We start from the raw sequence: 15,830 nt of genomic DNA, 5'->3' as shown, positions 1-15,830 counted from the left end.
TTCAGCTTATCACAGTAAGTGGTAAATTAACAGTTTCTATTTAAAGTGTTCCAGTGTTATAATGAATTAACTCCGGACTAATGAAATAGATGTTGATACTTCAATTCATTTCACTGTGTTTTTGATAATTGTGCCTGCCTCCTTAGGTGGTATAGTGTAATAAAAACATTGTCCATAAAACCGAGCAGCTTACTGTCTTGCCATCAGTTTTATGAGTTTAATTTTACTTGAAAATGAATCATGATATACAACCAGAGGTGAATCTTAATAGTAATTCAGATATCAGTTCTGCTCCAGAAAACAAAATCTTGAATTCAAAATTGTTGGGCCTCTTAATCAGAGAAAATTCACAGTGAAGACTGCTAACATTGAAGTTACCGAGTGCCGTTAATTCATGGGGTCTTATGGCCCAGATCACCTGAACTCCCCTGAGTATTTCACTTAGAATATATATACCTCTGAAGGCTAAGAAGGAACAGTATAAGAATGTGAATAGAGAGGGAAGCCGATACCATCTGGATGGACAGTGATTCACATGGAATTTTTTCCCCTTTCTTCAGTGACTTCATGCCTAAGACCGTTGGTATTGATCCAAGTCCATTTACTGTACGTAAGCCAGATGAAACCGGAAAATCGGTATTGGGGTAAGATTTACATGTAGAATAAAATTTTAAAGATTCACATAAAAATAATATAGCACTTTCACCCAAAACTAATAACTTCAAGTCATATAGTTTACAGCATAGTATATACACTGCATCCACGGGCGTGCTAAGTCACTTCAGTCATGTCTGACTCTTTGTGATCCCATGGACTGTAGCCCGCCAGGCTCCTCCATCCATGGGATTCTCCAGGCACGAATACTGGAGTGGGTTGCCATTTCCTCCTCTAGGGAATCTTTCTGACCCAGGGATAGAACCTGCATCTCTTACGTCTCCTGCATTGGTAGGTGGGTTCTTTACCACTAGCACGACCTGGGAAGCCCACTGCATCTATACAGATAGCTTATTTATAAAACTGGGATTATTAAAGCATGGTTGACACTTAAGTAGAATTTATGGGAATTTCAGCAACACAGTACATTTTACTTAAATTAGATGTTCCGTAGATGGCATAAAGTTAGGTAGCAGATGTTATGTATGTCCTTTAATAACTCCATATCCTCTGTTTCCCGCAACATAAAAGACTTAGGTAAAAACGTGTATTTGTTGTGTTTATTTTTGCTGGCACCCGGAGAAAACATTAAAGCAAATGCTCAGACAGAGGACTTAATAGATCTTCTGTGTACTCCGTTAACATTGTGTGGGGGATGGCTGTTATTTTATTGTATACAGCAGTATGAGGAAGAGAACAAACCACGTTTAAATCTTTATGCTTTGAGACTGAAATGAAATGTGTCCTAGTCTGCGCATCTCTGTTACTGCCGCTGACCTGAGTGATCCCAGTGATGAGAATTCTCCTAGGCCCTGGCCAGACCGTGGATTTTGAGTCCTAATTGTATTTGGGAGTGTGTACAGGGTCTTAATTGGATTCTAACTACATGTGTGATTTATACAATGAGATATATACTGATATTACTATTTCCCAGATACACCACTTATGTGGCTTAAATATGTGTCCTGGACCAGGTGCTATGAGGAATTTAAAAGAAGGAACGGCCTCAGGACATTTAGAATTTAAAGTGTTCCTGGGACAAATACATAAATGACCATTTATATTAGTGTATAGTTCTGAAATGTATCAACTTTAATTTTTAGTTTCATGAAGTCAGAAATGAATTTATTTTCTCTAATATCTAACCCATGGTTAGATAGTATTACATATTTCTTTTCTAGAAAATGTAGAATATTTCAAGTCCCTTGCAGATAATTTTTTCAAGTAAGAATATTAAATATATTAAATATTTTTCATAAAATCCAAAAATATTACCATACATTTTTTTAATTAAGAAAAAAACAGTATTCTGACTACTATCAAATTTGGCAATGAAATACAAGCAAATAATGTATATTTTTTTCTGTTTCCCCTCATCCACTCTCTATTATTAGAAGACATCATCAGCAAACATAGTTATTTACTAATAAATTGTTTTAAAACAGTTTAAAATCTTAGTTTATGTTCATCAGTTGCTCATTACTTCGGTACAAGTAATCAGCTGCCACTGTGATTGATAAAAATTCATAGGAAGGCCAGAAACACACATGGATTTGGCTATCGACCCTTTTTTGATGCTTCTACAAGTTATAGGTAATTTCACTAATATCTCAGATATAACAGTCTTCTACTGTACTATAAATTTTGAAAATCCCGATTTCAGTTACCAAAAGGGAAGACACAGTAGCCAAGTGGTAGAAAGGCTTTTCTGCACACTGCAAGCACATACTTGCTTATTTTCTGAATTCATAGCAAAGCTTAAATTCATAGAAGGTCAGTACATGTACATGATAAACTATTAAACTTTTCCCTTCAGCACAACTTGAATCCAGACGCTAGCTTCTCACAGTCATTTTCTTAACACTTCTCCAGGACTAAGGCTTTGGGACAGAGTGATACGCGGTGAGCACTGAGGGTTCGGTTTACAGATGCTTCACATCCATATTCATCTTTTTAAAGAAATAAGAGCAACAGAGAAGAAGCCGTGTTACAGCGGAAAACAGCCGCCAGTGCCCCGCCGCCGCCCAGCGAGGAGGCCGTGTCCAGCAGCTCGGAAGACGACTCCGGGACCGACCGAGAGGAGGAGGGCTCCGTGTCCCAGCGCTCCACCCCAGTGAAGATGACCGACCTGGGCGACAGTGCCAAAGTGACAGAGGTGAGGGACGCAGGAGAGGCTGCTGTCCAGTGAGGCTCTGGACAACCAGCTCCAGCATCCTGCTTTCAGCCAAAAGGCTGAGAGCGAGGAAGGGTTACATCACCTCACTCCACCATTCTCATGCGCCGTGTTGGAGGTGCTACAGAGACAAATACATTTGGCAAAGATATTACTGAAAATGGTTTCTGAAATCGGTATTTTTGCTTCCACGTGTAATAGTAAATTTCTTGTCACTTCAGAATTCTTAAGGCGAATCCTGTCCCTCTTTGAGCAACCCATCCACTCGAGGTCTATTTGTTCCCTTGCTTAGCACATTATGGGAATGCAGGGTTTGCACCTGGGCCTCACAATCTCTGCCTAATCCCAGTGGGAAGTTCATCCTGTTGAATTTGATATTGATAGTATATTGAGGGAAAACAAAAGGCAAGTGAACAATAGAAAAATCAAATTTAGCTTTAGGGGAACTGGATTTCTAGTAAGAGCCAGAAGTCATTTGAGGTAGACATGGCAAATAAAATGTAATGATATGGGAACTAAATCTTATTCTGGGCATTGGCAACGTGCAGCCTATTGGCCAAAGCAGCTTGCTGCCATTTTTTCTAAGTAAAGTTTAATTTACAACCAGCCATGCCTATTTACAGCCATACCAATTTGTTTATATGTTATCTGTGGTTGCTTTCACCCCGTAACAGCAGAATTACGCAGCTGTGGCAGAGATGATGTGACCCAAAGGACATAAAGTATTTACTGCCTGACCCTTCACAGAAAATGTTTGCCAACTCTTGCATTATACAAAAGCAATTAGTAATTACCAACTAATTTTTATCTATAATCTATTTTAGTGAAAATGAAATAAAAATTTTTAAAACTCATTGAGAAATTTAATGAATACGTTGAAACATTGTGATGGTTTTTATGGGAAAATTCACAGGGTCGTTTTCTTCATTTTTGGAAATTATTAATGTGCTAGATGTCTAAGAACTCTTCCTGATTCCCATATTTTCGACCCCAGAATGTAGTCCAGCCCATGAAAGAGGTGTATGGAATCAACCTCTCAGATGGCCTCTCAGAAGAAGATCTTTCCATTTATTTAAGGTAAGGTATTTTCAAGAGAAATTAAGGACAAATGCAAATGTATTACAATAACTTACATCTAATATAACTTTTAAAAATTGAAAGTAGTCAACCATACAGGAGGAAGTGACTTCCACTTGGAATAGTAGCATTTAGGTCAGATTCTGAAACAACTTACATTTGGAATTAAAAACCCTTCTTACTGTCTGAGACTCTTGGGCCCCTGAATGATAACAGTTTATGATACTTACACATATTTTCACTGCCCGAATATAAACTGCAAACCGAAGTTCAAATGCATTTCTGCATTCTTGCATTAACAAATTCTCAAGATCAAGTACCTTCTTACAAAATGAACTTGGGATATTGACAGTTGAGGACTTTGTATTCAATTTAGCTTGGGGTGGGTGGAGGGGGTGGATGTGGCCCTGGTGGGAGTGGTGACTGGGGAGGAAAAAGGAAGCAGTGATGAAAAGGTACCAATTCAGAGTGTTATAGACTTTTATTAGGAAGATCTAGCTAAAAGGTGGAGATCTACCAAAAGGTATCCATAAAATCACGTACCTAAAAATGTGTGTGTGTGTGTTTGCAGAGATTAATAGTTATAAGATTCTCTAAAGAATTCCTCACCCCCAAATCCTCAAAAACCTAAGGATTAAACACCCATTTAAACACCGCCTCAACCTAGTATTAATATATGTATTAAGAATTCGTAATTATTTAACAAATGAACATGGTCCCACTTATGTAAGTTTGGCTTACGTAAAATGTAATATAAATGAGTACTAGTCTTCAGGTCTTTTTTAAGGAGGGTATTTGTTCTGCAGAATCCACTGAGCTGATTATTTTTTGTTCTCTACTTCAAATTAGTCAGATCTGCTGTGGAATATGTAAAATATAGAAATACATAGCATTTCTTAACTGCAGAAGCACTGGTATGACTATGTATACTGTCCTACTGGAAGTCAACTGAGTCATTGAGAACTAGCCACACCCTCCTCACTCCTGGACACACAGTACATTCACAACAGCTGCCACACTCTGTCACTTAACTCTAATAGTAGTTGAAGTAGACCTCTGTAAGCAACATGGTCTAGAAGAATGAATTATCTGGAGTTAGTGACCAATATGACTGTACTTACTGCAGACAGCATAAGTGTACATGTCAGTGATGTTCACTTGCTGAAGATGAAAGCTGGACAAGACTAAGCTAATTTAAAAGTTTTTCATAGCACTGTAATGATTTAATAATTGGTAGTTTCTGAAGCACTTTTCCTGACCTTTAAAAAACCTAATAAAAACTACAGGCTGCATCCCTGAGGGTCAGATGGATGCATGGAGCACAGGCCACACCTCAGATGGGTGTACTTGAGAAATATCAGGGGCCCATTGCTAGGCATCCTGTCACCTTGCTCAGTGGGCCTGGGGCCTGCTCTGGCCCTTAGCTACAAGTCCGGTTTAGTGTTGTTGGAGGCTTCTCTGAGGAGGCATGGTGGGCCAGTGAAGCTCAGCAGGTGGTCTCCTCAGCCCCCTCTGTCTCTGTTGAAAGTACCCTTAATAGTGGCTGGTGTACATGTGGGGATTCTTGTGGTCCTGAGGAACCAAGTCCTTGTCCTGGGATCTTAGCAGCATCCTTGCTTCAGGAGCTGGGTCTCTAGCCTGATCCTGCCGTTTCCTTGTCATTTGTCTCACCCAAGCACCATCCCCCTCCCCTTGTTTCCCTCTGCTTCCTGCTGCGGTCACCCTCAGACCCGCAAGGGGTTATGGTCAAATTCCTGGCCTCAGGAACATTTCGGCTCAGGTTCTATACCACGTTTGAGTAAACAGAATGCAACAAAGTAAACATTTTCTTTCATTTTTATATCCATGGTTATGACTTAAATTTTAAGCATTTCCTCCTCCTCTATTCTCATAAACCCACTCTAACATCAGGCAGTCATTTATAAACCAAGTCTTCTGTCACATAGGGTCCTCTTGTGTGCTTTTCTGATAGAAGTATATTACTGTCATTTGAACACCCATACACTTTGTGTGATCTACTGAATTTGTGGCAGGTAGTTCCTTTAGCTTACTTTTTTTTACACATTATAATTTGTAGATTTGTGCAGCTGGGGCAGAGTCAACATAAACAAGACAAGAGCAGCCAGCAGTTCTGTTCCAGGTGCCCAGATGGAGTTATAAAATTGTAAGTACTAGATTAGACCTTGTAAAAATAATCTTTGTATTCATGCCTTTAAGACTTTGTAAGAGAAACATTGGGACCAAATTAGTATAAGCACTAAAGCATCTCCTCCTGGTATCCTATTGGAGGAGAACTGGGTATCTATGGGCATGTGGAAGAGGCTGGCAGCCTGACCTGTGCTTGAAATGCACCCTTTAGAAATGGGATTGAAATTGCTGGGGGATTCCCACCAGTGGGTAGGGCCGGGATGAAAAAACAGATCTGATCCTGGAGACAAGCTCCTCAAGTTCACTACCAGACCCCTGAGGGCAGGAGTGGTTTGTCTTTTCTAACACTGTATCTTCACCAGTTCTTTTAACTTGCTGTTTAGTAAATTAAATAAACACTCTGCCACTTTTGGGGTTTTTTACGTTAAGCAAGTAATTTTAAGTCCTGTGTGGCTCAGTTTCTTTATCTGCAAATGTGATAATAATCCCTGATTCATGGGAGGGTGGTGACACTTTCAATGAGATCATGCATACAAAGTGCTTAATATGTTCTCATTATGTTGTGATCATCACCATCATCACATTCTTCTTTGTATTTATCATTGTTCTCTGCTTTTTGGGACCAAGCAAGCAGAGGTTGTGACCAGGAGTGGCTCCCTGATGCCGTGTGCTCAGCTGAGTTTCTTTTATGAAAATGGGTCACTGTGGTGATTAAGTGAGGTGGAATATGTAACGTGTCTAGATCAGTGTCTGGCATAGAGTTGACATTTAGTAAATGTTCTCTTCCCTTTTCTTAGTCCAACTTTATCAGTTAGTTTAATAAACCATTGATACTGATTGCCCGACTTCTGTCTGTACTATATCTGTGTGTTCCTGATTGTTAAGAGGCTACTGTAGTGATCCAGGCAAAGATTGGTGGCTTAGAGAGTAGTGGCTGGGAGAATTTTGGAAATGAGATGAATCTAGGAAATGTTTAGGAAGTAAAATAGAGAGGAGTTGGATATGGAAAAAAGGCCTTACCAAGGATGGTCATTAGGTTTTTTGGTTTGTGCAATAGGTTTGATTGATTGATTGTTTCATTCATTCACTTAGCAAATAGGTACTTAATACCTATTAGGACCTGCCATTTATCAAGGTAAAGAGCACTGTAGGAGAACCCCATTTGCCTTTCAAGGGGGAAGCAAAGTGGCCATGTTTAGGAAGCAGTTGAATCCACTGATATGAACTCAGAAAAGAGGCTCTGGGATTATGAATGCATATTAATGATAACTGAAGCCATTGGTCAAAGATGACACCACTTAAGAGAATGACAGACTGAGGAGATCTACAGGTGAGTCTTAAGGGGATCTGGGTTTAACACTGAGAAGAGAAACAGAGATGGCTAATCAGAGAAGGGGAAGGAAAACCAAGATTATTTTATCACAGCGTCCAAAAGGTCTATTTATCCCTTCTTTCTCTCCTCTGTCACTATTTTTTTCCTCTCTCTTTTTAGAAACATAAGAGCTCATTAACTTAGAAACAGGTTTTCTTTCTTAGATCTAGTTAGCATACGGAAGTATGAGCTCCCAAATAAGCTGATATTGCTGCTGCTAAGTCACTTCAGTCGTGTCCGACTCTGTGACCCCATAGACGGCAGCCACCAGGCTCCCCCATCCCTGGGATTCTCTAGGCAAGAACACTGGTGTGGGTTGCCATTTCCTTCTCCAATGCATGAAAGTGAAAAGTGAAAGTGAAGTCGCTCAGTCGTGTCCGACTCTTAGCAACCCCATGGACTGCAGCCTACCAGGCTCCTCCATCCATGGGATTTTCCAGGCAAAGTACTGGAGTGGGGTGCCATTGGAGGTGGCCAAAGAAGGAAAAGTGTTTAAATGTGTTGGTAAAGTAAGAGACTCTGTTATCAAATTGTATTATTTGAATTGATTCTTCCATTAAAATAGTATAGCACAATTTAGGAGGAGCAGATACTAAAGGGAATATAGCTTACAAAATAAAAGAAAAACATCTTCCCATTTCCTTCAACATTGTGTCTACTTTGATCTGTAACTGGTCTTGCTGATAAGTTACTTTTAAATTCTTTTTCTTACAGTATTTAGTATTTGCTTTTCTGAGTCTTAGCACAGATAAAAAAAAAAACAAACCATGTGGATCTTGAATTTTTTTAACCTTTTCCACTGAGTATCTTTGCACAGCATCTTCAGCAGGATAACAAAGAGCTTGGTAGGCTTTGTATTATGTTGTCATGGCAACTGCTCAAGAGTGTTGTTTTTTGGTGTGTGTGTGTGTGTGCGTGTGGCCTGTGCACTTGCTTTAAATTGAAACTCTGTAACTAGGTTCTTAAAATGTCAGCTATTCAATTTTAGATTTTTAAAGCTGTGCCAAAACCAAGAGAAATTAGATTTATGTGAGATGCTCCAAATCCTCATCTTGTTATGGTTCAGGTTCTAGTATATTTTGAAATATAGCAAGTTTTTTTAAGTTTATATACATTTGTGTCTACTGATCTCTGGATAATTCATAGTCTTATCAGTTTGTCTTGAAATTATGAGGCAAACAAGTACTCCTTTTCTAAATGAGGTATGTAACAACCAATATAAAATATATTGACAGTGATCAACTGGCAAGGAGCCAGTAGACCAGGAGCTCCTGATGCAGAAGTATAGAAAACTGGATGGAGGAGCTGGACATGGTCACTTGTGCTCTTGCAGGACATTTCTTAGGAGTGGATCTTAAACCCCAAACTGGTCAGTGTCTGCACTGTCAGCCCAAACACTCACAGTTATATCCTCTTTGAGCGTGACCCTCCCTTTGACTCATGCCACTCCCTCAGTGTGTGGGTGGTGATTAGGGAAAAGCGACATCAGGCAACACTTCCTGAGCAGTGCGTGATGGGCACTGTTCTATGTACCTTAACCTGTATCAACTCAATTCTCACAATAACTCTAGGAAGTAGGTCTTAACTATCGTCTTCATTTTACAGATGGGGAAACCCCACAGAGAAGTTATATAACTTGCCCAAGGTCAAACAGCAACTGACATTCAACCCAGACGAGCTGGCTGTCCATCACTAAGCTGTAAATGCCTAGTGTTACCAACTGCTTTTATAACCACAGTGGTAAAAATACTGGGTTATTAGTGTGAACAGCCTTTATTTTGATCCTCTGACATGATCTAGTTTATAGGCAGCTCCAGATGCAAACCATAGTGTTTCTGCCCTGTTGAGCTTGAACTTTTTTTTTTTTAAATAATATTTAAAGAGAATATGCCTTTATTCTTTTCCTGGTCCCGAGCATATTGCCTCAAATGTAGACTTGCTTCCTGGGCAGGCACACTTTGCTTGATTCATAACATGGTATGGAGGTTAAGACATCCTGGGAACAGTGTTACTGCTGTTTAGGGTCATTGCCATCCTAAGTTGTAAGTTCCCCTGCTGCCTCTTGAATTGTACCTAAATTGGGTGCTCAGTAAATATCTGTTGAAATGTGCTGACTCTCACCCCTGCCCCCATTACTATCCGAGTACACGCGGGGCGCCGTGAGCATCTCTCACGGCCCACCTCATCCATCCGTGATCACTTGTTAGTTCTTCCCCTATTCTGCTTCCTGCTCATAAACCCCCTGCCCTCTCCTGTTTGTTTCCCTAGTACCTTCTAATAGAGGAGAAGAGTGAACACATCAAGGGTTTAGCATTTTTTCCCTCTCTGTCCTGCTTCCACTTGCACCTGTGACCAGATGCAGAGTGAGACAGGCCTGTAGGGAAGAACTTGCTGAGCCTGGGCAGGTGGGGCACTGTATTCAGGACCACCCTGCCCTCATTATACACTCCCAGTTCTCAGCACTTTTTAACTAAGCAATATATGCCAATCCGTGGAGGTTAAGAACATGAACACGTGTATTATTAGTGCCTGCTATTCCACGGCTCACCTATTCCAGGTATATGTCTCACTTGTTTAAACATTTGTCTCTCAGCAATGGTTCAAAATGTAATACATAGAGTTTGGTAAAAAACTGTCTAATTTAGGATCCTTCCAATGGAGGATGAGCTAAATAACTGTTTACTGTATTAAGACCATAGGTTGAATGTATTTGCTAAGAACATCTCACAATAAACAGCATCTGCTGACCTTAGAGGGAATGCCCCTGGGTTTCGGCTTTGGCTAGGGGATCCTCTCACTCATCAGAGGATGCTTTTACACAGAGTCAGGGCATGTTTTCGCACCCGTGAGGTGAGCATGACATTAGGCCGTGCTTAGCTCAACTTTGTTGACTTTCCGTGGTGTCACTTTCGATGCTGTGTCGCTGTGTACATGTCACTCCGGGGTTCCCACCCCACCGTGGATTTCATCTAGTCCTCTGCAGATAATATTCTCATCTCCGCTGCAGGCTAAAAAAGTATTTAATGGGTCACTCTTGTTATCTTTTCCAAACACCCAGGGGTACAGTCTTTAAAGGTTTAAGGCTCAGAGCAGTTGGGAAGCAGTGATCAATGATTAGCAGCTAATTCGCTCCATAGGAGGGAGACGATGGTGACAGCAGTTCCTCAGCCCAAGGAAACTAGGTTGTGACCCCAGAAATTACCACAGAAGTCTTTCTTTCTCTGGCTCAGGCCTTTATTTTTCTCTTTAACCCTCTCTGGCTTTTTTCTATATGCTTTTCTAATGATCTCTTTCTGCTTCCCCCAACCCCCTGTTTATTTTACCTTCCTCTCTTTCTCCCTCTTTTTTCCTTTGCCGTCCTCTTTCCAACCCCTCCAGGGTATTTTTAACTCTGTTTAGTTTTTAAAATACAGTAATCTCTCCAGAACACAAATTTCTTTCCTGTATTTTAGGATAGTGCTTTTCAGATTACAATTCTAGACTCATTAGTGGGTCTCATGAAATTAATTTGGTAGGCCTCCACACAACAAAATGAAAAGAAACTGAATTGAGTCCAGTAGAAGGCTCTAGTGCATGGCACAGGGGTTGAGTCTTGTTTCATGAAATTCTATTTCTATACATAAATATAGCATTGTGCAAAATGCATTTCTCCCTGTGGATAACAGTCACAGATTGAGTTTATATGAATGCACCTTTTCTGAGACCAAATGAATTAAAAATCTTAACTCTGTTCCCATTATCCAGGCACTTAATGAATGTTTGTTGTTTGAATGAAAATGTGTGAATAATTTCTGTTTGGAATAGACAGGAGAGGTCAGGACGGAAAGGGATCAGAAAGAGGTGTAAGAGGTTTCTGTGGTGTATCCAAAGTGGGTAAAGTAAATGCAGGCTTTGGAAAATACACTCTCATTACTTACAATGAGTTGAGCACTGGGATGACCATGCAAAGGAAGGAGGTAGCAGGAAGCTCCAGCTGAAAGGCAAAATGAAAAGCTATTGGATGTATAAAGGAAAGACAGAAAAGTGAATGCCTCTTTGTTTGAATATTATCTATAATAGTACCTGCATTCTGAATATTATCTATTATAGCACCTGCATACTATGTTAAACAAGAAAATTTAATGGAACAGGGTGAATTTTTTGAACCTTTCAGAGAAGGCTATCCTGAAAGGTTTCTAGCATATAAGGAGTAATAAATGGAAATTTAATTATAGGTAATTGTGTAATTAATTTACTGTATCTAAAATAACTTCTGATATTTTAAAACTTTAGTATATTGACTGTTTTATTTTGGTGACTACAAAGCATACCACTTATGGAAATTCTGCAGGTTCACACGAGGACTGGAATCTCCACCCCACCAGTATTGGCTTTTCTTTATTTCCAAGAACCTAGCTAGTGATTCTGTAAGGTGAGATATACTTGTGTGTGTGCACTGTTGTGCCTGACTCTCTGCGATGCCGTGGACTGTATAGCCTGCCAGGCTCCTCTACCCATGGAATTTCCCAGGAAAGAATACTGGAGTGAGTTGCCTTTTCCTCCTCCAGGGGATCCTCCTGATCCAGGGACCACACCTGCATCTCCTGCATTGTTGGCATATTCTTTACCACTGTGCCACCTGGGAAGCCCAAGGCATACTTTTGTAATACAGTAAGGCATGATAGGCACTATATGCCAGGGTAGGTGTATGTACATTAATACACAGTGAGTGAGAGAGAGAGAGAGTCTCTGCTTCTGAGGGTTTCCCTGGTGTCAGCAAATTCCAGGTGGTGGGAGGTGCTGTGAAGGTGGGAGGTGGTGTGAAGAGGAGAGTGCAAAGAAGAATACAAATCAGATTCCTGGGCAGGCTTCACCCAGGCTAAATTTTAAGGGAAAATGGAGTTATCTGGTTGAAGAAGGCAGAGAGGGCAAAGGTTCAAGACCACACACCACTTTTGGAGACTCATACAGAATTCAGTGTCTAATGCAAGGGGATTTTCAGTGAGTAGGCCAGAGATACAGACCGACAGGAACAATGAGAAAGAGATGCTAAGTGAGAGAGAGTGACCCTTGTCCTAGAAGCCTGTTTTAATCAGGGATGTGATAAAAGTCACTGTGGAAATAGCATGGAGAATGGATTGGAGGCCAAGAGATAAACAGCACATCTATTAGAAACCTCAGGGCAAAGAAGTGATTGGAGTCTGCTTTTGGCTGCTGAAATAAGGGGATTTATTTTGTAAGGGTAGATTCTGTAGGACATGGTACAATTTGGTAACTAATTAAGTGTGAGGAATGTGTTAGAGGCAGGAGTGTTTAACTATGTTGACTAGATCTGGTCACCAGAATTGGAAATACAAATCCAAGCTTGGGACAATGATAGGATCAGGTGATTTGTCTGGCGCTCCGGGGGATGGTGAGGGACAGGGAAGACTGGCATGCTGCAGCCCTTGGGGTTGAAAAGGGTCCACACGACTGAACAACAGCAAGAGGTTTTACAGAGACTCAGTGATTTTGTGGGTGGTTTTTTTTTTTTTTGGCTCTTGATTTTAAAAGAAAGTAAGTTAAATTCTGTATCTTTCTTTGATGGGGTCCAAGTTAAATAGATTATTATATGTGTTTTTTAAATGTTTTGGAGATTCATGGTCCTATTAAAGGGGGGGGAGATCCTCCAATTACTGATAGAAATGAAGAATTTAGGGGTTTAAATGTATTTTTAGCCCTTAAAATACTTATTTTTTCACATGAACAAGCAGGTTAATCCTGAGGGAACAGATCTGCATATCTGATATGGCCACGTGAAGAGTATTACTCATTGGTTTTCTTAGCTCTGCATAAAGAATCACATTTTGTAACTGTTTAACCTTTTGTTATTTTGTTGGTTTACCAAATTACCATCAATTCTGTGGATGGAAGGTGAGTGGGATGGTTTTGGGCAGATGGAGTGGTTACTGAGTCTTGTGCCATGTCACCGTGCCTTCCTAACAGCCTTTCCTTTTGCACAGTGACGATGTGAGCCCAGGTTTGATGTATTCATTGCCCTTGTCTTCTCTGAGCTTCTGCAAGAAGTCTTCCCAGCTAAGATAAAATTTTGGTTCCAATACAAGAAAAAAGCATTTCAATTGTATATTTAAATATAGATCTGTCATCCTACATATGACTCAGAACCCTTTGGGCCTTTTACACATAATTTTAAAAATAAAGTACAAATCCCATTAAGTCCTAATTTGTGTTTAGAATCCACCAATAGGCATCAATAGTCTTAATGTTGGATCAGTAATTTTCTGTGTTTAGCATTTTAATATTATTTTTCTTATGGTTTATGAAGAAATTTAAGAAGTATTACCATAGAAATCAATTGCATTGTTTTCAAAATTAAAGGTCCATTCATTTTATAACCATCCTTCTGTCATCCCTCCTAATTTAATGGGAACAGAAAGTCCTTGAATAAAAAAAAAAAAAAGCTGTGGTATTTTAAATCTGAAATTAATTTAAAAAAAAACTGTTAAGTTACTTGAGGGCAAGGCTTACCTGCATTTGTGTCTGCAGTTCATAGCATAATACCTAAGGTGCGGTAAGCATTAAGTAAATTAGGAATGAATAATATTCAGTAGTTTAACTTCTTTAAGGAATGTCATGCAATAGTTCAGTGTGATGGGAAAAAAAAAGAAATGTCAGGGTTAACAAATTGAAGCAGATGGCAAGACAAATGATAAATATTTGTTAGTTTTCATTTCACTATAGTATATTTTCAGTTTTAGATGTAACAACACAGAGTTCTTGGCAGTTGTCTCATGATTGTCTCAACTGACAAACCATTGATGTTCTTATTAGTTTATATGTTAGTAGGACAGGCTAATGGCACCCCACTCCAGTACTCTTGCCTGGCAAATCGCATGGACGGAGGAGCCTGGTAGGCTGCAGTCCATGGGGTCTCTAGGAGTCGGACACGACTAAGCGACTTCACTTTCACCTTTCACTTTCATGCGTTGGAGAAGGAAATGGCAACCCACTCCAGTGTTCTTGCCTGGAGAATCCCAGGGATGGGCAAGCCTGGTGGGCTGCCATCTAAGGGGTCACGCAGAGTTGGACACGACTGAAGCAACTTAGCAGCAGCAGCAGGACAGGCTAAAATAGGATCATGATTTTCTTTTTAAATTTTTTTCAGCTTTATTAAGATAGAATTGACATATAGTATATGTAAGTTAAAGGTGTACAATGTAATAATTTGATGTGTGCATATACTGCAAAATGATTGCCATAATAAGGTTAGTTAATGCAACCATCACTTCACATAGTAACAGTTGTATATGTGTGTGTGTATATGTGGTGAGAACATTTAAAAATTTACTCTTAGCAACTTTCAAATGTACAAAACAGTATTATTAACTATAGTCACCATGTTGTATATTACATCTCCAGAATTTACTTTATAACTAGGAGTTTGTACCTTTGACTACCTTCATCAATTTCCCCTATCCCTCAGCCCCTGCCTCTGGCAGCTACCAATCTGTTTGGGGTTTTTTGGAGGGTTGGGTTGTTTAAGATTCCATATATTAGGGAGATCATATGGTATTTATCTGACTTAATTCACTTAGCAAATTGCCCTCAAGTTCCATCCATTTAACATAAGGCAAGACTTCCTTTTTTTAATATAGTTGAATAATATTCCTTTGTGTTTATATATAACACATCTTTATCTATTCATGCATTGATGGACACTGAGGTTGCTTTCCCATCTTGACAGCTGTAACTAATGCTGCAATGAACCAGGGGGGTGCGTATATCTTTTTGAGTTAGTGTTTTTTGTTTTCTTCAGATAAATAGCCAGAATTATGATTGGTGAATCATATGGTAGTTCTATTTTTATTTATTAGGGGAACCTTTATATTATTTTCCATAGTGGCTGTACCAGTTCATGTTCCCACTATAATGAACAAGTGTTCCCTTTTCTCCATGTTCTTGCCAGACTTGTCATCTCTCCTTTTTGACAATATTCTAATTGCTGTGAGGTGAGCTCATCATGGTTTTAGTTTTCATTTCACAATGAACCTTTTCACATTCCTGTTGGCCATTTATGCCTTCTTTGGAAAAACATCTATTCACATTCTTTGCCCATATTTTAGTTGGATTGTTTGTTTTTGTTCTGTTCAGTGGTTTGAGTTCCTATATATTTTGGCTATCATTTTGCCTTTTCATACTGTTCAAAGAGAAACTCCCCAGGTCAGTAGGTGCCCAATATGCTACTGGAGATGAGTGGAGAAATAACTCCAGAAAGAATGAAGGGATGGAGCCAAAGCAAAAACAATACCCAGCTGTGGATGTGACTGGTGATAGAAGCAAGGTCTGATGCTGTAAAGAGCAATATTGCATAGGAACCTGGAATGTCAGGTCCATGAATCAAGGCAAATTGGAAGTGGTCAAACAAGA

General features: G+C 39.7%; 1 protein-coding gene across 1 annotated transcript in view; it reads left to right on the top strand.

The window, feature by feature from the left end:
• The window catches only part of FIG4 (FIG4 phosphoinositide 5-phosphatase), a 173,064-nt gene that overhangs the window by 112,574 nt on the left and 44,660 nt on the right, over window positions 1–15,830 (top strand). Inside the window, exons 19-22 of the mRNA XM_010856621.1 lie at window positions 561–644; window positions 2,614–2,809; window positions 3,822–3,904; window positions 5,982–6,068. Coding sequence (XP_010854923.1) covers window positions 561–644; window positions 2,614–2,809; window positions 3,822–3,904; window positions 5,982–6,068 — 450 coding nt within the window. The remainder of the gene's footprint in view (window positions 1–560; window positions 645–2,613; window positions 2,810–3,821; window positions 3,905–5,981; window positions 6,069–15,830) is intronic.

Source organism: Bison bison, unplaced genomic scaffold, assembly GCF_000754665.1.
Source record: "Bison bison bison isolate TAMUID 2011002044 unplaced genomic scaffold, Bison_UMD1.0 scf7180017864373, whole genome shotgun sequence".
In the NCBI taxonomy this organism is placed as follows: Eukaryota; Metazoa; Chordata; class Mammalia; order Artiodactyla; family Bovidae; genus Bison; species Bison bison.
This window is presented reverse-complemented; position numbering and strand designations above follow the sequence as displayed.